We start from the raw sequence: 23,103 nt of genomic DNA, 5'->3' as shown, positions 1-23,103 counted from the left end.
GCTCGAGACTCGGCCGACTTGGCTGTCTTTCTTTCATCGCCGAAAAGCGTTTCCGGTGACTCACGGCCCCTCCGATTCAAATGTGCCATCGATCGGCCGCGTTGTACGTGCGGTATTATTAAAGGGCACTCTCGGCGAGGGTGATGGCGGCTAGTATCCAAATGGAACGTCCTCTATTCCGCACTAATAAGGCCATCGACCCGCGATTGCGACAAAGCTGCCGCGGCGATGCGAATGCACGCGTTTGCGGGGCGCGCGCGCGCCTGCACATTCCGCGGCAGCATCATGTGCGCATTACGCCGGCCCGTCGTCGCGATTCGACGCGTTTAAACGCAATTTCCACGTAATTTTGTAAGCGTACTTTCTAACGCGCGACTAAGTAACGTATACCCAGGTAGCACCGCCGGTCGCCCCGGAAGCGCTCCTCGAGCCGAAGGTTAGATACGTCTATCGTTAGATACGGCTTGAATATCGCGCTGATAAATGATCGAATCGTTGATCGAATCAATGATCGATATTCAACCCCCTGCGAATTCTTAACCCGAGATTAACCCGGGGTAGACTCGGGAGGAATTTGTGAGAAAGCAAGGAGGAGGTGGCGGATTTCGTCCTCTTTTATGGTGTTTTGATGCCGCACGGCATGAAAATTTAATCTCTGTTTTGCTCCTTCGTTCGTATCGAGCTTACACCACCCTCCGAATAGGGGACGAACGTCAATATCGGCGCGCACGCGCCTCGGACGACGACTACCAGCTACGATACCCTCCTCAGGGGCGAATTTGCAGGGGAGCTATGCGCGGAAGAGCGTGTATGTTGATTTTAAATAAATAAATATGCGCAAGTCTCAACACTGCGCATCTTCTCGTTTCTCGGTTTGATGCGCTCCAAAAGCGAGGCGAGTTCGATAGGTCCTCGAAATTTGCTCGTGTTCTCGGGACTGTTTAATCTCGCGCGGCAAGGAAATTTTACTCGCGATTTATCTTAATTTGAAGGAATTCGCGTGAAAATTCAGTTTCCCGGCAGAAAATGAGATTCGCTCGAAAATTCATGGATTTCGCACAAGCAGAATTCAACGAGAGACGCCCTCGGTGCTGATAAACGCGTGCGCTGGAGATGAAGGTACTTTAATCAGAAACTCAAGTGGACTGAGTTGACCTCGATTTGTTAACCCACGATATCGAATAGCCGATCAATGCGTCGGCTTTTTCTAATATCCGTCACAACGTTTTTCTATTTCCGCAAATGCAATCACGTCTGTAATATTCAGGTGGGTCAAGGAAACCGATCGTCTCAGCTATGTAGCTTCAAGTCGCATTATTTAGGCCAGGTGCGATTCATTTCTTTACACACAGAAAAATATATACTGCATTCAAGTAATATTATATTTTTTTCTAGTGTTTTCTGGTATTTAGTATATTTCACAAGTTTATATATCCACAAGTATAAATTCATCATAAGCATCAAATTGATTAAAATATATTCAAAATTCTATACAATAAGAAACAGTTTGTACTTGTGTAAAAATCGGTCCTTGTTAAAATTTTTGTAATAAATTTATAATATATACCCGTAATAGAATATATTATATTTACGTTATCTCAATAATTTGTGTCAAGACTCGATATTCAACATCTGTAAATGTTAAATAATACTTATGGATATATGAACTATTATGGATATTTATTTTGTGTTAATTATTGATGTAATATTTGCAATACTTTTAAATATATTCATATTGTGCGTCACATTAAATTAACACAAAAATGTATGTGAACCATTTGGGACATATGAAATGTGTTAAATTTGACACCAAATTTTTTACTGTGTAAGTTTAGTATTTCAGAATATTAAAGTAAAATACTAAAACTAAAACTTCGGTTTACTTATATTCAAATTGGCTGAATTTAACTTTTCTTCGATTTCGAAAGTTTATTATATACTTAAAAGGAGGGCAAATTCTTCTTTTGATGATAATGAACTTTTCTAATATTTGTGATATATTTTAATACTATTGTCTAGAAAATGTTCTTTAGGATAACCATTATTTAGAAGAAGAGAAATAAGCCAAATAATTGCTTTCCTTCACAGCACAATTAATATTTTCCTCTGTGTACGGAGTGATTCGCGCAATCGGCGATTAGAAAGTACTGGAATTTGAGTGTGATCATCATTATTCTCCAAAAGTTCGATTCTCGAGGCGGAAACAGACAGAATGTCGATCCCCTTTAGATTCTGCATCGAAGATTTCGTCGACGCGTTTCTACGTTAAATCGCTCCCGTTTACAACAAAGCGTCGTGAGAAATTTATCGGCGGCCGTCGATTTATCGATCGCGGAGGTATTAGAACGGGTTCTCGCGAGGGAAAAATTCGTAAGAGCGGCTAATTAGAGATCATTACGTCGGTCCCCAGGTAACGCCGCGGATTCGGTCTCCGTTTTGCGCGGACTCCCACGACACATTGTTTGCAAATTCGCGACGCGAATGAAAGATGCCCTCGTTCCTTCCTCCGGCGTTCTACCGGCGTCCGCGTGAAAAATCGCACTTCCTCCCAGGGCATGCCGCCGCGTCGTTGACTGGCGTTTTATTTGCACAAGATTAAACGCCTTATCTATGCAGTGCGTACATGTACGCCCGTAGCGCAGGAAACGCCCACAGCTTCAATGATTCATGCGGCGTCCCAGAAAACGAGAAGACTCTGCGAATTGTCTTCCCCTCCCCGCTTCTCTCTCTCTCTCTCTCTCTCACATGCGCTTCTCTCTGTCTGTCCTGTCGCCTGTATACGGAATGTGTCCTAAATGTGTCCCAAATACCGCGTGTCTCTATAACGCGCTCGAAAACGTGAAAGCGCCTCGAAATCGTGGGATACTGCGTTGTGCGTGTGTGTGTACGTACGTGTGTTGTACGTCGCGATTTAATAATACCGCAACATTATATCATTCCCCCGGGAACATCTGCATTTATCGATCGCGCATTAAGCGTCACGCTCTTGTAATACCTCGTAAAACCGTGTCCTTCGTGCTAAAATTACCTGACATCTCTATCATTCCCCCGGCTAATCAGCCTTTAAAGGGCCGGAAAATGTTACGAGACGTGTGTGCAAGCACTTTTAACGGAAAGAGGAACGGGGAAAGGCCGCGTCGTGTTCCCGACGAACGGAACACATGAATCACTCGTGGTAATATCATGAGCGAAAGAAACCGATGACACGAGAGTGCGAATTGTGACATAAGAATCGAAGCGAAGTCGTTTTCCTTGACCGGAAGACGCAACACGGCCTGGAGGAAATGCATCACGAGGAGACTCGCGTCTGTTCACGCGCGTATGTTCTTAGGAAAAAACTACGCGCGACATGTGAGCGACTAACACCGGTGAGAGCGAAACGTGTGACTTTCGGCAGACGTCTCGGAATGTTTCATGCGTCAGCGTGTTATCGCTTGAAGCACTTATCAGTACGAGAGAAAGAGCCGGTATATATCTGACACGTCAAATTTTCTTGCAGGATGTGGTGGACCATCACCGGGACTTTCGGCAATATACTGCCCATCGATTGGAGCAAGTCCTACGCGAGGAAGATGCACATGCCCGCTTTAAATTTGAACGAAGCGCCAGCTTCGACGGAGAGGTGAGTATGTCGCGTCCCGATATCGCACGCACGCGTTCGATTACTTTCTCGTCGATTTACTTTGCAGTGCGGTCGAATGTTGCCACGCACGAATATGTCAATCCGCAGAATTATGAGGAGATATTAAGACTCCCCTCCCATCTCCCTTGTTACAGTCGTCTTGCTCGATGACGTCAGAAGCGAGATAACGTATGCCCAAAATCCTTGCGGAATACGTCGAATCAATGTTCATAAAATGGCACTTGCGATTAATTGAGCATATTTCCTTTCCTTTCGCTCTAATTAGAGGTGAAAGTGACCCAATCTGACGGTTAAAACAATTTAACTTGCCCGGTAAATTACCGGTAAATTACCTGGAACTTTTGGAAAGCTGGTAAGATGGTAATTTAGAACAAAATTACAGAAATAAAAATGTTGATATAAAGGCTCAAAAGAGCCATTTACCTTTAAGATGAGTAAAACATTTTAACTCATATTTTCATAATATTTCAAAGTATTTTGATGTTTTATATTGATATACTATATATAATATATAACAATTAGAAAATTAGGTACATAATAACTGTGGAGAAACTTAATAAAACTGTTCGATAATAAGGCTCGTTTTCAGATGCATTTTATCAACTATGAGAAGAAAAGCTTCATATTAAAATGCGCGCTATAATAGTCAATCAACTTTTGCGGCTTTTACAGAAAAGCGGCAAATGGATTGGCTACATGGCTAAATGTTTCACCAACCAATTTCTAGCATCGTGACCACAAAACTTAATAAAATCTACTTTTTCTATGCAAAGAATTATATAAAAAGGCGACTTAGCAATATTTTAAGAAATGGAAATTTTAATATCTCCGAAGAATTATAAATAGTTTCCTCTCTTTCATCTGAAAGACATTTCAGAGATTATCACATACACAAATGTACATTGAATAAGAATATAAGAAGAATGTTGTTTTACCTTACGCCATTAAGTGACGAAAAACATGAACAAGCTATTTGTGCATAAAAAACCACGAATTTTACTAAAGTTAATTCCGAATAAATCATCATCTTGCCATAATTTTATCGTAAGTAATCGTCACTTTGAATCCGACGGTAATGTCACATTTCTAGCAATCTCGCAGCTCTGATAATCGATAAATAATCGTAAAATTCACGTGACGTGCAACCTTCTTTTTTAGCCTATCATTTCTCGTGATTTTGCCGCATTAATTTTACATAGTTATTGATTGATTGTCAAAGTAAAACAAGAGAGGAGAATTTTCGGACTATTTCACAAGTGTGCATCGATCGCAAGTTCACATCTTACGGACACATCCCTCGGCTTCGAGCGTATCCCGCGAGAATTTGTGCATACGCATTTTCACGCTTCTGACGTCATTAATCTAGATAGCTGGGGCGAGGGAACAGGAGCCTTAATTGTGACATACACGGCTCAATTGCTCGACAGGGAGCTACGTGTGCTCAACGAGAAACGTTTAGAACGACCGCTCTCTCGACTTTCCTTTACTTACGACGAATTGACCGCATGTTCTTTGCGCCCGTTCTGACCGTCGATCATCGTTAGCGCGCTTAAATTCGATGCTTTTGTTCTGTTCGCTGTAGACCCGAGCTAGAGGATTTAAGTAGCGAAGATGAGGCGGTTGCGACAGATTTGGACATGCATGCTTTAATCTTATCCAGCAGTACCGACACTCACAGCCCGGAGGAACCGCTGAAGACCGCCGAGGAGGTTCTGCGTGAGATAGATGACATAATGCAGGTAATCACGGCGTGATAAATCATTCTCGGCGCGGCATAAACGGTTTAACGAGCGGCTTATGATATTGCGTCTTCCTGTCATCGCAGGAGAGTCCATCAATGGAGAGATCCCCGGATTCAGATGGTTCCTTGTTGGACAGCGACGAGGCGCTGGAAAGAAGCCGAGAAGTGCTCGGATCACCGCTCCAGGAGAAAAGTAATACTCCGAAATCCGATTCCTCGCTCTCTGCTATCCGACGAGGAGTATCTCTCGAGTACCTCTAACGGAAGAAAGAAAGGAAAGAAAGAACGAAGCGTTAAACGTTTAAACGTGTTTTCAGAATTGAAGCAACTGTCCTCCAGTCAGCTGACGGAGCTTCTCGGGGAGATGGAGTCCTTGGTCGCAGCCTTGAGCGAGACTCTGATCGCCGAGCTCGCGCTCAGGGACGAGTTGGAGTACGAGAAGGAGCTGAAGAATCAGTTTATCTCTTTACTGTTGGCTGTGCAGAATCGACGTAGGCAGCATCACGTGACAAAGAAGAGGAATCAAATGCAGAATGGTACTAGTCCGTTACCGCAGCATAGGTCTTTGCAGGAGCCGAAGGTAACGCAACACCGGCGTGTCGAATTACGCGTTCGCCCGCTGCATTTTATGCGGCATCAACAATATCAACGAACGCATGGCGCTTGCGGACGATTGATTTGTAAGTTAAGAAGGAGAAAGAGAGACGACTGTAATTTATTATTTTGCAGTACCTGACGACTGTTATCCCATATCATACGGACAGCGGTCCGCCGAACAATCAAGCCTTGCAAGTACTTATCAAAAGTAAGTGATTATTCAACGTGAACTATCGCCACACATGTGTGCGTCTAAATATACATACGTATCAACAATAATTTCATTTGTAGTACTAAAAGCCATTAGCGAGGATAGCCCAACTGTACCCACTCTGTTGACGGATTATATACTCAAAGGTAATGAAGTTCAGACTCAATTCAATTTTGCTTCGTTAATCACCCATTTCGAAACCCGGTTTTCCATTTCATAATTAACTTGTGGTTTAGACTTAACGATGCAAAATAATGCAATAATAATGCTTCATTATTATGATAATAATGCAAAAATGATGCTTTTTTATTCATTAAATTGATAGTTTTGTAGTGGTAACTTTTAAAGTTTAATGAGGCTCCGGAATAGTCACCATGACTGTCGTTAATGACGTCAGAAGCGAGAAAACGCATGCCAAGGTTTCTTGCGTTATACTTTCAAACAAAAAGATGTTTATCTCTTTACTGTTGGCTGTGCAGAATCGACGTAGGCAGCACGTGTCTATAAAATGACCTTTGTGATCGGTTCAGCAAATTTATAAAATTGGACGAACACTTTTCTTTTACTCGAACGATCAATAAGTAGTCGTAAAATTAACATTGACAAAATCATGAGAAAAGAGGTTGGACAAGAAAGTTCCGTGTCAAATTAATTTTGCGACTATGACTAAGCATGAATAAAAAAATATAATATAATTTTACATTATCATCAGGTTAAGCCTAAACCACAAATTAACCAGAAAATGAAAAACCGGGTCTAAAATTTGCACCTTTGAGTTTAGTTCTCGAACTTGTAGAACATTTGTGTCGAGTTTATTTTTCTAACCAAGCTAATTCTCAGATTTACTGAATCTCATTTACAAAACTTGATAAACTTTCGACGGAAACCAACTAGCGTCACTAATTCATGATAATAACTTTCGAGAAACACTAACGGGATTGCTATTATAATTTCAGTATTATGCCCGACTTAGGGCAGGATGTGTCGAGAAACGAGAAAAGAAAAGAAAAAGCGAAACCGAATCAACGTCAGCGGATGCAATGTGCTCTCTTCTTCTTGCCAGTACGCTTTCAGCCGTCATTGTGCCGCGTGTTACTACGTTAAAACAACTAGCTTATGAGTTATACCTTCGATCACACTCGATCTGTATTGGCGCCGTAGAAGTAGATAAGGTCTTTCTGATATTCTATCTAGTCTTAATTTACATATTACCATGTGTATATTACTTGCTTAAGGTACGGTAAGTATATATTTTTAATAATTCGCGTAACATATGTGTTATTGACTCGCGCAAAAAAAGATTGTACTGTCACTCGTACATTTTTCATATTTATATTGTACCATTGACTCGCGTAATATCGATTCAGTTTTATACATATATAAATATATATATTTTCCTTTTTGTACATAAAGATCATGCAGGAGAGAACGTTTTCTCATGCATAGTCGTCAGCAATGGCAGCACAGAGCTCCTCCCTATTTAGACTCGTGTAAACTGCTACTTTATAGAGATCAGTTTCTACTTTTAAGAGATTCAAATTAGTGTACATTGTTGTAACGTTAGCGTATTTAGAGATACTGCATTTATCCGATGTGTACACAATGCAGAGTGAAAATCTTGCAGTGTCAGTCAGTTAAATCACTTGCCGCCCCACCATACAATTAACATAATTGTTCTCACGCAATGCGCAAAGGTTCGGAACACTGTGTTTGTTAAAGCGAGAAAAATAAATTGAACGACCTCACTATACTCTCGATCTCGTCGTTCGTTGATTGATTTATTAATTGCATCACCACTTACATCCTTGTATCTCTCCCTACTTCTATTTCTATTTCTTTTTGTATACGTAGCGCGAATAAACGAATAGTGAAGGTCTGCAAATAGCGAAGGAAATATTCGATCGACATCGTGACTCGGAGGAAACAAGATAGGGAGAACAAGAATATCCCGTTTAATGGATTCCACCAACTGATTAACAACAATTGTATCTTGGACAACGCAGTACAGGACATTGCGGAGCTAAACAACTAGGTTGACAGCAACCGTCCGGACCACGTCGGTACCATTTCGGCGTCTGAAAATGAATATAACATACAATAGCCCGGGGAAAAAAAAAGATTATATACAGAGTATCCCAAACTAATCTCGATTCCCGTGATGTGCAAGTAAAATGGACGAAACTGAGCAGAAAAGTCATGTATCATTTTGCAAAATTCACAATAGTTAGTGAGGAATTAATTATTTTGTCTGAGCTAATGAGCGCACGGGAAGGGATAGACTAGACATTATATTTAAAAAAATGGCTTACTTCTGAAGATTTTTGAACAATGATGAGCATCAATTAATTTCTAAAGAGATGCAGCAAACAACGAGTGGCATATGGGCTGTGTGCTGAAAAGAAACATGCCTCTAGCTATCAGTTGATATTCATCGTTACTAGGAGATCTTCAGAAATAAGCCATTTTTCTTTATACCGAGTTTCGCTCACCCCTTCCCATGCGCTCGGTTAGTTCAGGCAAAATAATTAATTCATGGCTAATTATTGCGAATTTTGCAAAATGGTACACGACTGTTCTGTTCGGTTTCACCCGTCCTACTTGCACACCACAGGAACCGAGATTAGTTTGGGACATCCTGTATAATCACATAAAATTATATATAATCATATATAATTATACATGTCCACACGAAATAAAAATACTGTTGAATGAAAAGCGGAAGAAATATTTTGATTGAATTAAGTTCACATCGTGGGTAGCCACAAACACAAGCATTTACTTCAATTATATTTGTATAACAATATTTTTTTTTAATGTAGGATATATATAATATTATATGATTATATATAGACTATTCAAAACATAGACATCATAATCCTTTTTTCCCGCGAGTAGTTTTCACTTTGGAGAATACAAGACGATTGACATGTATTCGGCAAGAATGTGTACGTACGCCTTGTTGGACATAAGTGCGGCCTGGTATAACGTAGTCCAAGTCTGTTCCGACATTAATCAAACTGGCGACCTTTAGAGATGTAGCGGTGGATGTATAAGTGATTAGGGGTCTGTTTATAGGAAATCTCCATGCTGGTTTGCACTCTTCAGGACTAGGCTTAACGTGCCAGGCTTCGGGATCATATCTGCAATCGTACTTGACGCACACCGGTTTGGCGGACGGTTTGCGTCTGAAATCCATCGACACGATCTCCTTAACTTTTTCTGACACACACACACATAGTCGGCAGATTAAAAATTGCAACATTTTCCCATGAGTTTCGCAACACATCTCGTATCCAATGTGAAAATATCCCAGTAAGCAAGAAACATTAAATCAATCTTTTGAAATATTGATTTTATATGGATTTTACAAGCATTTTGACATAAGATTTTATCAATATTTTCAAAATGTTATTTGGTAATATAATATTCCTAAATATTAAAATTATAGTGTAGAAATAGTATTTTTAATATTTGGGTTAAATATTGTTAACAATGTGACGTTATATAAAACATTAAGAACTACATATTTGAAAGCGCTAGATGTTATAACATATCATTGTAAATAACGTTGTGTAAACGATTTCTTGCTTACTGTAATATCTCCAGAGAATGACTAAAAAAACAAAATCTCTTAAAGGACACGAGATATGTAGCGAAACTCGTCGGAAAATAGTATTGTGACTTTTAGTCCACCGATGGTGTACAGATTGACATGACGGGGTTCTTCGATGACATTGAAAATGTAAAATGTTGATTTGATTTTATTTAAAAGATGTCACAGAGAATATATATGTAATGCGGTGGGTCTCGACGATTTCGATGGGATTAAAGCTCATTTCTCACAAAGAATCCATTTTTGCGAAGAGACACTTAATACGTTGCAATTCGTGGCCGGCGTTAAATACTCTGTTAGAGAAGCCCCAATTTCCGATCGCTTCCGCCACGCCGGTGCCATTGCCTCTGGAAAACTCGAACGTACACGGTATCTGCAACGTTGCTGCCATTTTTTTTAGGTATAGAAATACTTGTCAATTTTACAAAAATATGTCACTCGTACAAATATATTGCTTTAGATGGAAAAATTATAGTAGATGTTCTTTTGTTTCTCGTTTAACATCTTGAGCAGTGAAGTATGCCAATATAAAATCTAAACTTCTCCTGGATACGACACAATTAACAGATTTTTTGTTTTTAGTTTTCTTCTTATTGCTTCTAGTTTTTACCAAGTTACCGGCGAAACGTTCATAATCTTACTCGAAGTTATCGTATTTGTCACACATGTAAGAAAGTTATTATGTTAAAGTTAAAAACCAGCAACTTTTGGATCTTCTCTCTTTATAACACCTTTTACGAGGCCGTTTACAAAATCTTACACCTTATTACAAACCAACAGAACGACATACATTTATGTTGAATTGATATCTTGCGGAGATGTCGCAAAAGTTTTGCTAGCCAGCAAATTTAGTCCACCGAAGATACAGTTACAATCAATACAGAATGTAATTTTATTTTTAACCTAACAATAATAACATACTGCGGAAAAGTATTTGTATATATTTATAATATATTTTTTTATATATAATAAATTTATATCTAAATGATCTCTAATAGTAAAATAGTCCATCTGTTTTTGAGAGTGATTCAATATCTTATATCTAAAATATCGTGCGTTGACGTAGAATGTTACACCAGAAGTATATGCTTTTTTTTGACCTTACACGTATATTTGTATTATTCACAAATCGTCATTCCCGATTTCTAACACAGATTGTTGGGTCACAATATATTGGTAGTAGTTGCACTGGAAATTAACCATCCACGATAAATAGTCGCACAATACCCTGAACAAATATTGCAACTCGTGATTCTCTTCGCGCGAATCGGAAGTACTTACCATTGTCTATTGAATTTTTCCATCAATATAAGCTTTTATAGCAGTCTGACACTCGGCGGAACACCATTGCTGTATCAACAGGTACGTTTCCGACTCGAGTGCGGCGTCTAACTTTTTCCGTAGGCTGTGACGTAGTAGAGCCTTGGTTGCTTCCATAGACTATGGGAAAAACGGAGATTTCCTTTTACAATGTGAAATAATAGGCTTCCTCCGCATTTTTTTTTTTCTTTTTTATTTACTGCGTGTTGCGACACCTCTGTATAAATTTACTCCACGAGCGACGCCGAAGGCAACGATATAATGTCATAAATATTAATAAGTTTCGTAATTACGAGTCATGTGGGAGGAAACGTGGAATTGAGATTGTATCAGCAATTCCGCTTGCGTCAATATCAATCGCTCGCCACAGTCAAGTGACAAGTCGAATCTAACGCGCTCAAAGCTCAAGCCGCGAGTATGTTCACCGGAGTTTGTTTGTTCGTCGGCACGATAAGCGCGGTAGCCGGCGTGTACGCGACAATCAGCAGTAAGGATAACAATGTTACGTTGAAGTATATGAAAGGAGTTCGTATATATGAAATTCTATCGCGTAATAATACTTAATAATTCTCCGGCAAGTGCACGACAGCATGACGAAGGTCCGTTGAACTCTTTCAAACAGGTTCAGGGGGAGAGCGATTTACATCTCTGTGAATCTCACGAGGTATGCAATGTGGTCCACGACCTGTTTTGGATGTCCGGTTTGACGGAAAGGCTGTGCCGTTGTCCGAATGGGAGGAAGTGCCCGTGGCGGTGGACGAAAACCCCGGACAATTCGTCCGCGATACTCAACAACAGATCGCTTCTGAAGGTAACCGAAACGGATAACCCGACGATCGAGACGATATCTGTGAGCGCCCGAAACGTCACGACGTTTCCCAACTTGGCCTCTAATGTATTCCTAACAAGTCACCGTTGTTCGGCAGTTCTGCACGCAAATAGCGGAACTGGAGACATGCGCGCACAGGCAGGAGGCGGTGATAGTGCACGGAGAAGGCAATACGAGTAACAGCTACTTAATACCGCATAACGTGACGGTGAATTGCAGGTGCCCGCAGACGCATTACTGGAAGTTGCAAAAATACACGTACGAGGAGCACGGTCTTGTTCAAGTATTCAGGTGTGTCAAGGTACGTCTTGCATGTGTGATGACGCACAACGAGAGAATTGTCTCAATACTTTGCTGAATAATAAAATTATATATATGCGTTATTATTATTATTAGAACTATAATAATAGTAATATATATACATAGTTTAAAAATTCACTTTTTTCAATTTTTACTCGGAAAGAAATCGAAAAAAAATGAAAAATGTTTCCCCATCTTTTTCATTCGTCCATGGAAAGAAACCGAAAAAACCGCTGAAAATGTGGAAAAAAACAGATTTTTTTCCGAGAGAGAGAGAGAGAGAGAATGTTATATGACATTGTGCAAACTAAGGAGCATATTTCTGGTGTAAATTGAAATAGAAAGTATCCTATAAACATGGATCCAATTCAAAACTATCTACGAATGTTTAGAGTTTATGGAATAATGACAAAATTTTTTGGTACGTTCTTTTTATTAAAAATGAAAAATAAGAAAGGAAGCATAAAGATTATATAAATTGTTCAAATTGACGTCCTTCGGTATTAATATGCAGTACGGTGCGACCTAAAATGAATTGAGTAGCCGCACGAAAAACATGATCGGTCCTTATTTGTTCACACGCGTCATTAAACGTTCTATTAAAATTCCGGAGTCGCCACAGTCATATCTGATTCGTGACCTCATAGGCGAGAAATGACGCGTTGTGAAATATTGCATGTCATTTGCAAATAAAAAGATATTTGGATAAAACAACATTTGAGATCGCTTGAAGATCGCTTGTGAAAATAGACGGAAATTCTCCTTTTCCCTTCTGACAATCTATAAATAGCTGTGAAAGGTATATGAAATAAGGCCTTGTTCATATAGGAAAACATACGGTTTCACAGATATTGAAAGGAATAGAAAATATGCTTCTATGTATAATTCTCGATCTATAATACAGGTGTAATAAGCTGTAAGAAATTGAGTAATCACAAATGATTTTTTCTCTATAATTCGACTGTAATCGGTCGATTTTTTACGGCTCAAAGCTTACTTCATCTATTGTAGATCGAGACTAAAGCGGGGTGTACAACAAGAATTCAAGGTGTAAGCTTTAAATTCTCTTCATAGACCCTGCTTAAATTTCAAGCTAATCTAGATTTTTGTCCACTTTATATCACAAGTCACACCTGCAATTAAGTAAATAATAATGAAATAGTACGCAACACAAAATTTCATTGTCAACACGCCACTTTTCACGCATATAAGTGCGAAAACGCTGCAAATCCTTCAAAGCGTTTCTTCTTTTCCTTCCTTGTTTTGAAGCATTTGTAGCACTTGCTAGACGCATTCTATTAGTTCATCCTTTTTGTCATTCTGAACTATGTCGCTACTGTCAACGCCAAGTTCTTGGCTGACTACTCCGAAGCCTTAATTCAGCTTAAGTATTAACTTTCCTTCCGTATACTAAGTTTTTAATTTGAAAACTTGTTCTTTTTTATTTTCCATTTTTAATAACAAATTTTCTAAAAATTGTTATAGATAAATATAAATGTTTAACATTTATAGATGGATAACTGTTTTGAATTGGACCCATGTTTATAGAATAATTTTCTACCTCAATTTACATCAGAAAGATGCTCCTTAAGTTTGTACAATATATCATGTAACACTTGTATATGTACTGATAATATATATTATCTTATTATAATAATAATAGCCATTATTATTACTATAATTATTTACAGGGTGTTTGAAATCTTTCTCGAGATCCGTGATGTGTAAATAGAACAGATTAAACTGACAGGAAAATCACGTACCATTTTGCAAAAATCGCAATAGTCAATAAGAAATTAATTAAACTATATGAATTAATGATCGTTGAAAATAATAGGCTGGCCTCTATATAAAGAAAAATGGCTTATTTCTGAAGATGTCTTAGCAACGATGGGTATCAACCGATACCCCTCCCTCATTTCTCACTGTGTTACTCCGCTTCTAGAAATCAGACGTTCATCTTTGCTAGGACATTTTCAGAAATAACCTATTTTTCTTCATAGAATCCGATCTAATGTTTCTCATAAATGTTATTTTGTGCATCTATTCTTTTATTTCCACATATACTATCATATAAATTGACATGATTTTCCTCGCTTCTGATGTCATCAAAGAAGGATAGCCATAGCGAGTATCCAAGAGCCTTAACTCATACAGATTCATTCTTCGTTAACTATCGCGATTTTTTACAAAACGGTACATAATTTTCCCATTCGGTTTAATCTACCTGCACATCACGGATCCCGAGATAATTATCGGACATCCTGCATGATAAATTTTATATATGATTTTACACAGAAGAGAATGTGCGATACGTTGGAATTTTGCGGTTACATACGAACTGACCTGTATTCGACGTATTACCGATGCACATGCCCGGAGAGGCACTTATGCATTTTCAATACTGAGGATAAGACCGAAGTAAACGTGCAGGAGTTACTCTATTCCGGTCCCGCATACATGGCTTACTGCTATCGCTTGTGAAGGTAAACAAAAGGCGCTCGTGCAAGATTCAACGAGTCCGAACAAAGCCGTTAGTAGCGTGCTTGGCTATAATACTGTGCAATTATGTGCGAAGTAACGTATGTAGCGAAACTGGGCGAGAATATACTTGCAATAATAAATGTAAACATCGACGCGAATGCCCGTCGTTAAAGTTACAATCGAGAAGCATTGCCGTACGTGACTCACCTGTGACGATTGCTCACCCATGGCCCGTAACGATGGTACCAATTCTGCTTGAAATCGATCGGGCCATAGAACTCGCGTTACGAGGCCCGCTCTTAACGCCTCGCTGGCTGTCAGCGTTCTTCCACCCAGCAGAAGCTCGCTCGTCTGTCGAAACGAAGAAGACACTTTAGTCTCTTACACATGAATTCCCTTTTGAATTGACGTCACGATAACGCGCGCGTGAGACTTACAACTGGGCTGCCCAGTATGTGCGAAAGAGTGTAGACGGCGGCTCCTTCGGCGATCTGGCCTAATTTCGCGTAAGGAGTACAGAATGTCGCCTTATCGCTGGCGATCACGAGGTCGAATAAGGGTAACATGGTCACACCGAGTCCAATTGCAGCCCCCTGTACGCCGGCCACTATAGGCTTGTTAAAGGTAGCTAAACTTTTAATGAAGTCTCTGAAACGAGAAGCGACAGGTTCGAAAAGGTATTCTATATTCAGCGATATTCGCTGTTCAAATACCTACTTGACAGCGTGCGCTAATTCCTGCGTGACAGTCCGCCGTTCTTCTTTATTCGAGCGTAATAACGTCGAGAGCTCGAGACCTTCGCAAAAACTCGTGCCCGTAGAAGTCAACAGTACTACCCTACATTTGTCGTCTCTGTTTAATATCGAGAGAGCCTCTCTGAACTCCTGCATCACCTGATGGCGTTACAAATAACACGTACAGATCTGACGAGATATGCAAACGAGATATGAGGAAAGTATATCCATAAAATTATTAAGTATTTCCAGACACATCATTATTCAACTCTCTATTTAATAACAATTCAATTCGATCATTCTTATGTATTTAAATGATTGAAGTAATATAATTCTCGGATATTTAACATATCATATTAATTAATTAACAATAATATAATGCACGGTACTAATAACGGGCCGAGTCAAATAATTCAAAATAAATTATATAGTCAAAATAAATAATAAAGTCAAATAATTCTAATCAATATAGGCGTTTCTTATGGATTTTCGGTTTCCCATCACAAAAACAATGTCGCTGGCCAAATTATTTCATCGCGTCAGGTTTTAGTTATTTTGAATTTTAAGATGAGAAATTTGTGATTTCATCAGCTATTTATCAAAATACTTATCGGCTAAATAAATTTGTGTTACTAAAATGTCGAAATTTATTGTGACTTAATTAAAAAAAATTATTTTAAAAGACTTCGTTTTTGAAATTTAATAAAACTTCTTTATTTCGACACATTTTTTTCATCAGCCATTTTAGAATTATACTTTTTTCGTACACTTTTAATAAAATTTTAGAAATTTTATCACGAAAAGATTTTATCACGAACAGAACCCATTACATTAAAATCCAACTATTCGCTCTCACTCATCTTGCTAAACGGGAAAAAAGTGCTTGCTTTTCTATGCACAATAATCTTAACAAACAAATACTTTTACTATTTGTGAGACGATTTTCCATCCTTTGCTAACGAGGAATCAATGTAAATAATTCACGTATTTTTACCATTTAATTGACGATTAGTGGCTTATTATATATTTTTTATTTTTATAAATCGTTAGTTTCTCATCTTAAAATTCAAAACAACTTTAAATCCTGATGTGATGGGCAAGCGACATTGTTTTTTATGATCGGGAATCTATAAGAAACTCCTATTCTGATTAGAGTTATTTGACAAAAAATCTTTTAATCTGTAATTAATAATTAAACAACAAATAATAATATAGTTAAATATAGCCATTGAAATACAGTAGACTCCCGTATAACGCGGTAAACTTTAAATTTCTAAGTCAGTATTCTGAACTTTCATTATCGATAGAAATCAAATAACGTGACAAGTATTCTGAGCGCATTCATCGGAACTTTAAGAGGGCGTCAGTCTTCCTTTAAAAGACATACTTTAAACAAAAATACTATTCTGGTACCACATTTGTAAATCCATATTCTGAACTCATTTTTATCCAGAAAAATGCCTCTAAAAGTGGTTTAGGAACCACCCGATTGGCTGAGAAGCTACGTTTCAGACATTTTTATTGATAAAAGAGAATATGAACCATAGTCTTTTCGACTCTTGTCGCTTTATCTCTTTCTCCTACGCCTCTTCTAAAAAGATGTTCTTTTGCATAAATATAGTACTATTTCAAGTGAAATAAGAGAATTTAATATTATAACGTTAACCTCTTAACGCACAGTTTTTTTGAAAAAAACCGGCCGAAAAAATCAATTTTTTTATGTAAAAAAATTGTTTTCTTTGCTTTCACATTGTTATTTTCAATTCTCGATTATATTTGAGTGTGAAAAATTATAGCAGCATAAAATACAACGCCGCTCGAATTATCTCGAGTGTGCACAGTTTGGTCTGTTTAGCGCGCTCGAATTAACTCGAGCGTACAAGTTAAGGGGTTAAAGATTCATTTTATAATGATAATAATAATAATAATTTTATACCTTCCTTTTATCAAGTATTTTCATATAATCTACGGATGACCCATGGAGCTCAGATAACGCGAAACTGCAGGATTCTCCGCGTTAAGCATCTACAGTGAGAATTTAAGATGTATGACTTAAAGTTTAAACACTCAGCTGTAAAAAATTGACCAATCACAGTTAAATATGAGAAGAATAATCGGCCGTGGTTGGTCAATTTCACAAGGCTTAAGGCTCAAGTCTTACACCTTAAATTCTCATTGTAGATGCCGGAGCTATACAGGAGTCAACCGTATTATATTTGCGTCCTGAAGTATACCGAAGGATTTGATTATCACATCCTCACCTGCAACGTCAGGGCGTTCCTTACTCTCGTCGATGAGGATGGCGTAAGTATTAATTGCACAAGATTACCGTGCCGTCGTACATTTATCTCCTTATTGCGGAATTGACCTGGCGCCTCGGTTTTGGTATTACCTAATTCCAACATTTTCACGATACTTGTACTTACTGGAATATTTTATGATACTCAGTATGTGTATTGTCGTTACCAACCGATTGAATCGCAATCAGTTTAACAATCATACCAAGTATTAATATCGATGAGAGATGCACGATCGTCTTTACCTTTGCTCTTTCGAGTGTTGGCGTTATTCCCAGACCGGCCGGCATTGACGATCGCGAGAGCGGTGGCGGCTTCGGCGAGGCAGGCCGACAACTCGGCCTCCTCCTTGGAAGAATCCTCCGGACTTTCGGCTTCGCTAGGCTTGACGAAGCTCACCTTGCTCTTCACGGCTCTTTTGCTCTTGGCGGTTACCTTCCCCGTTGCCGCGCCGTTCGACCTCGTCGTCACTTTACTCGACGTGACGCTGTTCTCGACCGGCGGGATATGTTCCTGCTGCTTGCTGGCGACTTTTTTGATTTCCGACTTCTTACTCGGACGCACAGCGGCGACCGCTCCTTTCTCCTCCGCGCTGTTGGCGGTGGTCGTGCTCGCGGTAGCGGTGGTGGTGGAAGCGGTGACACTAGCAGCGGCGGTGGCGGTGACGCCGGCGTCGACGGCGTCGGGCTTCTCCGCTTTCTTCTTGCTCTTCTTCACGCTGACCTTCTCGTCCTGCGAATGCCGCCTCTTCGCGGACGACCTCAGCGAGTGGACCGCGCCGTCGTCGGTCGACTTGGCGGCCTCGCCGGCGGGCTTGTCCGGCGTGTCGACGCTGACCCTGGGGCTGCCGGACGCGCTCGAGAACGAGCTCGACGAATGCCTCCTGACGATGATGGACGCCTCGGCGGCGTTCCTGATCTTCGCCGGGAGGATAAACTCCGTGGGCGAGGCGGCGTTCGGGGCCTTCGGCGACGTCAGCTGTTCCGCCGTGCTCTTCTTGTCCGCGGCGTCGCTCGGCTGGGCCGTTCTCTTCGACCTCGGCGACACCTTCGTCACGCTGCCGGACGAGGTGCGCAACCGCAGCACGGCGTTGCGCACGAGCTTCTTCCGGATCTTCAGTTCGCGCTGCACCTTCTGCAGATCCATCACCTTCGCCCGCGACTTGGTGATCGGGACCAGACGCTTCTTCTTGTCCGGCTGCTCCACGTCGTACAGCAGGTTCACCACGCCTTCGTCCTGCAGCAGTCTGTCGATCTCGTTGATGTTCTTCTTCTTGGGCTTCGCGTCGCTGGACGCGCTCTCGCTCGCCGTTCGTTTCTGCGACTTCGGTATCACTTTGGGGGAGGGCGTCTTCTTCGGCGAAGGCGGGCTTAATTTCGCCTTCAGCTTCACCTGCTTCTTGTTGGGCGTGATCTTCTGGCGCAGCAGCTTCTTCACCACGACTTTCCTCTTGGTGATCGGCTGCGAGCCCTTCTTCGCGAGGCTCTGCTTCGGCCGTCTCAGCGGCGAGTTCTCGGGCTTGCTCAGAGTCGGCTCCGCCGCCTTGCCGTCGAACCGCTCGCCGTCCGGCTCCTTCGCGTCGACGCTCGGCATCTCCAACGCACCGTCCGCTTCGGCCTGGGCTTCGTTCGCCGAGCCCTCGTCGGACGCGACGTTGCCGTCCTGCTTCCTGAGCGCGACTTTACCCTTGTACACCTTCTGCCGCTTCATCGTCGTCTGCTGCTCGTGCTCCCTCGCCTTCTCGGTGAGCTTGCGCTTCCTACCCGACCTCGACTCCTCGGCGCGCGCTGCCTGACCGACGTCCTGCTCCTTCGGGCTGTTGCTCCGCTCGCGCGCCGGCTCCAGGTCGATCTGCTCCGTGCGCTCCTCGTTCGCGCGCGCGTTCTTCGCGCCCTGCGCCAAAGGGCTCTTCGCCTCGGCGGCGTCCTTGGACGCCCTGCCGGGCGCCGGCTTGAACGTCTTCTTCTTCCGCGTCCCGGTCTTCTTGGACGACGAGACCGGCAACTCCAGGAGCTGCTTCAGCGCCATCTCCCGCTCGACCAGGGGGTCGAGTTTCGGCGGGCCGACGGTGTAATCGGAGTGCTCGACGTTCGACGTTGGTGCCTTGCTCTCCTCGGTGAGGGTCGGGGGCTTCAGGATGGCCCAGTCGGGATCGACGTCGCCCTCCAAGATGGCCAACAGCTCCTTGTTGTCGGAATTGCCGTCCTTGATCGTCGTCGCGTTCCTATCACAGTTCTCCACCGTCGGTGGTGCGGGTGTGGAAGAGGGTGGGGCAGGTTGCTGTGGCAGTGACGGTATCGGGTTGCCGGCCAGTTTGCTGGACAGCCGCTGCGTGAGCTTTTTCACGAAGAATATGTCGGGCGAGCGCGGAGCGTCCACGACCTTCTGCTTCTCGCGAAAACGCTCCTTCAACACCTCCGTCACCTCCGCCGAGGACGCTACCTGACTGGTCAGGTGGCGGGAGCGGTTCTTCGCGGTGTGCTGCAGCGTCGCGTTGAACGCGCGCGAACCTCTCGGCGAGTCCTTCTCGTTCAACGACGGCGCGTCCGGGTTCGCGGCAGTCTTACTCTTCTTTTGATTCTCCGTTTGCCCGGCCGGCTTCCTCGTTACGCTCTTCTCGCTCGCGGCCGTCTCCTCGAGGGCCGCTTGAGGAGGCTTGCTCGGAGGCTGCTCCGGCTTGGCCTCGTCCAACAGGCTCTTCAGCTCGATCTCCACGGAGTCGTGCTCCTTCGAGCTCGACTGCGCGTCCTCGTCCGTGTTCTCGACGCCCCAGTCGTCGAAAATGTCCTGGATGACGCTCCTCTTCCTCGTCGAGTCCGCCTCTTTGCTCTCGGTGCTCGGTGTGCGTTCGTTTTCAAGTCTCGGTGCACTCGGCGCCGGCGGGCCGACGTCCTCGGTAATCGTGATCTCCTCGTCTATGACGAGGACGGTGCCGAGCACCGGTGCGTCGTCCTTCTTGCTCAACGAGTTCGTCAGACTTCTGCCACTCTCCTCTCCCTTCGTACTTCCGTCAGTCGCTGCCTCGTTCTCGGTTACCTTCGCATTTTCCTTATCACATTTATCGCTCGCAGCCGCGCACTCCTCGCTGCTCCGCACCGGCTCCGTCGCGATCACCTCTATTATAGCGCTGTCGTCGCTCTCCTGGCCGCGGTCGATTGAATCGCCGAGCTCCGGGGACTTCTTCTCCTGCGGAACGCCCGTCGTCTTCTGGTTGCACTCCTTGCCGGCGTCCTTGTCGCACAAGTCGATGACGAAACTGTCCGTCGCTGCGTCCACGTCCGGGATAGTCTCTTCTAACACTACCACTATTTCCGTCTCGTCGTTTACTAATTTGGTCAGTTCGGCGTTCGTTACTATCGAGCTATTCTGGTTACTGTCGTTCTCGTGTAACTCCTTGATCGTCTCCCCGGCCGATTCGTCGCTAATCTGCGTCTCGGAGTGCTCGCTGACAGGTTTGTCCAGCTCGGGACACCGCTTATCTACAACTTCCGATTGATTGGCATCTTCCACTACGTTAGAGTCGCCGCTTATATCAGCGACGTGTATCGCATCCTTCTTCTCCTCCTTTACTACTTTAGACTCGGTTATCACATTTAGGCTTTGGTCTTCCTCGTTTGACAAGGACTCCAATTCGTAAGTTGAATTGTTCACTTCATCCTTAATATGCTCGTAGACCTCGATAGGTTCCTCTTCCAGGACGTATGCCTCCGGCTTCTGTTGCACCGAATCGTGCTTCAAGTTATCAGTCGCGTCATTGTGAACATCGCCGGATAATACTTCGCTGTTGCTCACGTCCGCACTATCTTCTGACTTAGATTCTACGTTACTATGGACATTATCCGCTGACAGGATAGCTTGCGGCTGTGGCTCGCACACAACTGACGAATCTCGGCCATCTTCCGTAGCAGCAGCAGCAGCAGTTTTTGTATCCTCATCAATGACGATCTCCGTGACATGGATCGATTGGACATCGACATCAGTGGTTAGTCCTTCGGATTTCAGAACCTGTATTTGTGTTGTGTCCGGCTGTTCCATGGTAAGGTACCGGGATTGGTTGCCCAAGTTTATCGCTAAATCGTGCAGTTTCCTGTTTCGCAAAAAGAATAATTTCACAATGAATTACCGTAGGCAACACGACGCACGCATGTGTGTATTTATAAAAACTGCCATAACCTAGTAAAGGCCGATCATTGCACGAATGCCCGCGCAAATACTCGGCACGATATCTCCCACGATCGTCTATCATCCGATCTTTATCGCAATGACGCTACCGTTTCCCAAATCGTAACGCGAATTACCGTCGGACGTAGGGATGTCGGGGAAAACAAGCACGATTCGAGTGATTCCAGATAAGCTCGTAGGCAGTGGGTAACGAAGGCACGAAACTTCCCCGATTTCACGCGTTGACGCGTCGAAGCAGGGAAACGGCATGCCGCCGCTAACGACGACCCGATAATCCCGCTCATTACGAGCGAATATTCATAACGCCAATTTATAATATGTCTAATGGCAGATCGGTGAGCTTACCGTGCAGCAAATATGCGTCCATACTTTTCCCCCGGTTCCGGTGAATATCACATAGCACGCCGGTTCCGTGGCGTAAATCGCGCGCGCGGCTCGGCCGCAGTGTTATTCGCAAAATTCGCGCCCGCTAATCGATCTTGCGGAAAAAAACAATTATTCCGACGAGTCCAAACACCATGTTTACAAGGACGAGATGTGAGCCACGCACGAGGAATGTGATTCAAATAAACGTCCGTCGTGGACTCGACGCGACTCCTGTATCGTTACCCTGAACCCCTATCGAAAGCTCTACGTTATCACGTGCGAGATACAATACGCGACATTTTCCGCGGCTTACACCGTAAAACAAGCGTACTTTTATCATTAATTAACGAATACGAGCTAGATACTTTAGCTTCGTTACGTCCGCTCGTAAAGATGATTCACAACGAAGTGATTACGCGCCTCTCGTATTGGCTGCTTTCCACGACAGGCAAACGAATATCTCGCCATTGGGTGCTTCCGTTAATGCCCGCCTGAGATTGCTTTCCAGCAAGAGACACATAGCGTTTTCGATTTGACAACTCGATCCGACTCCGGCAGCGTCACTCCGCTAATCGCTACGGTATTGCAAACTATACGTAACTTGAACTATAGATTACGGTACTGCGTAGATTACTCGAGCACTACCCGAGTCGGGTTGAATCAGCAAATCGAAAACGCCAACAAATTGACGCAAGTCTAGTTATATCATTGTTTATCCTTCCTTCGCACTTGGTAAAGAAAACGATAATTGATGATACAATTACACTTGTGTCGACCAGTGTCTCT

General features: G+C 42.6%; 4 protein-coding genes across 6 annotated transcripts in view; 2 read left to right on the top strand and 2 right to left on the bottom strand.

Moving 5' to 3' along the window:
- The window catches only part of LOC106742154 (fasciculation and elongation protein zeta-2), a 15,448-nt gene extending 7,501 nt beyond the window's left edge, over positions 1-7,947 (top strand). Inside the window, exons 3-9 of the mRNA XM_014614834.1 lie at positions 3,500-3,622; positions 5,226-5,382; positions 5,469-5,577; positions 5,702-5,964; positions 6,114-6,189; positions 6,273-6,338; positions 7,149-7,947. Of these exons, the coding sequence (XP_014470320.1) occupies positions 3,500-3,622; positions 5,226-5,382; positions 5,469-5,577; positions 5,702-5,964; positions 6,114-6,189; positions 6,273-6,338; positions 7,149-7,165 (811 nt within the window). The 3' untranslated portion in view covers positions 7,166-7,947. The remainder of the gene's footprint in view (positions 1-3,499; positions 3,623-5,225; positions 5,383-5,468; positions 5,578-5,701; positions 5,965-6,113; positions 6,190-6,272; positions 6,339-7,148) is intronic.
- On the bottom strand, positions 7,392-10,209 carry LOC106742156. The gene is made up of 3 exons (XM_014614836.1): positions 10,036-10,209; positions 9,146-9,377; positions 7,392-8,267 (listed from the first exon to the last, which is right to left on the bottom strand). Exons 1-3 carry the CDS (start codon positions 10,194-10,196, stop codon positions 8,166-8,168), a joined length of 495 nt encoding a protein of 164 aa, XP_014470322.1. The 5' UTR covers positions 10,197-10,209; the 3' UTR covers positions 7,392-8,165.
- Positions 10,206-23,103, bottom strand: LOC106742152 (proteoglycan 4-like). 3 transcript variants are annotated; one of them, XM_014614832.1, is made up of 8 exons: positions 22,297-23,103; positions 18,015-21,856; positions 17,734-17,897; positions 15,456-15,631; positions 15,176-15,386; positions 14,946-15,089; positions 11,087-11,245; positions 10,207-10,993 (listed from the first exon to the last, which is right to left on the bottom strand). In XM_014614832.1, exons 2-7 carry the CDS (start codon positions 21,802-21,804, stop codon positions 11,093-11,095), a joined length of 4,638 nt encoding a protein of 1,545 aa, XP_014470318.1. In that variant the 5' UTR covers positions 21,805-21,856; positions 22,297-23,103; the 3' UTR covers positions 10,207-10,993; positions 11,087-11,092. The 3 variants fall into 3 exon arrangements, with proteins under 3 accessions (XP_014470317.1, XP_014470318.1, XP_014470319.1); XM_014614831.1 differs by having other exon boundaries at positions 10,206-11,245; XM_014614833.1 differs by having other exon boundaries at positions 10,207-11,245; positions 17,734-17,864; positions 22,297-23,102.
- LOC106742155 lies at positions 11,252-14,937 on the top strand. Its single transcript, XM_014614835.1, has 4 exons — positions 11,252-11,650; positions 11,748-11,936; positions 12,052-12,255; positions 14,553-14,937. The coding sequence occupies exons 1-4, from the start codon at positions 11,543-11,545 to the stop codon at positions 14,736-14,738; spliced, it is 687 nt and encodes a 228-aa protein (XP_014470321.1). The 5' UTR covers positions 11,252-11,542; the 3' UTR covers positions 14,739-14,937.

This window comes from Dinoponera quadriceps, unplaced genomic scaffold, assembly GCF_001313825.1.
Source record: "Dinoponera quadriceps isolate SergipeBrazil2010 unplaced genomic scaffold, ASM131382v1 scaffold676, whole genome shotgun sequence".
Lineage (NCBI taxonomy): Eukaryota > Metazoa > Arthropoda > Insecta > Hymenoptera > Formicidae > Dinoponera > Dinoponera quadriceps.
The sequence above is the reverse complement of the archived record's forward strand: the minus strand, read 5'-3'. Positions and strand labels throughout refer to the sequence as shown.

Bases quoted from the DNA above. Each gene is read 5' to 3' on its own strand.
- LOC106742152 (XM_014614831.1), bottom strand. From the start codon at position 21,804: ATGGAACAGCCGGACACAACACAAATACAGGTTCTGAAATCCGAAGGA. The intron at 17,898-18,014 runs GTAAAGACGATC...AAAATATTCCAG, and splicing joins CAACACTCGAAAGAGCAAAG to TAAGTACAAGTATCGTGAAA. The intron at 11,246-14,945 runs GTGAGTCACGTA...TTTTTCCCATAG, and splicing joins TGGGTGAGCAATCGTCACAG to TCTATGGAAGCAACCAAGGC.
- LOC106742156 (XM_014614836.1), bottom strand. From the start codon at position 10,196: ATGGCAGCAACGTTGCAGATACCGTGTACGTTCGAGTTTTCCAGAGGC. The intron at 9,378-10,035 runs GTGAGAAATGAG...GATGGATTTCAG, and splicing joins TTCGCAAAAATGGATTCTTT to ACGCAAACCGTCCGCCAAAC. The intron at 8,268-9,145 runs GTACGTACACAT...ATTCATTTTCAG, and splicing joins GCACTTATGTCCAACAAGGC to ACGCCGAAATGGTACCGACG.
- LOC106742155 (XM_014614835.1), top strand. From the start codon at position 11,543: ATGTTCACCGGAGTTTGTTTGTTCGTCGGCACGATAAGCGCGGTAGCC. The intron at 11,937-12,051 runs GTAACCGAAACG...GTTGTTCGGCAG, and splicing joins ACAACAGATCGCTTCTGAAG to TTCTGCACGCAAATAGCGGA. The intron at 12,256-14,552 runs GTACGTCTTGCA...GATTTTACACAG, and splicing joins AAGTATTCAGGTGTGTCAAG to AAGAGAATGTGCGATACGTT.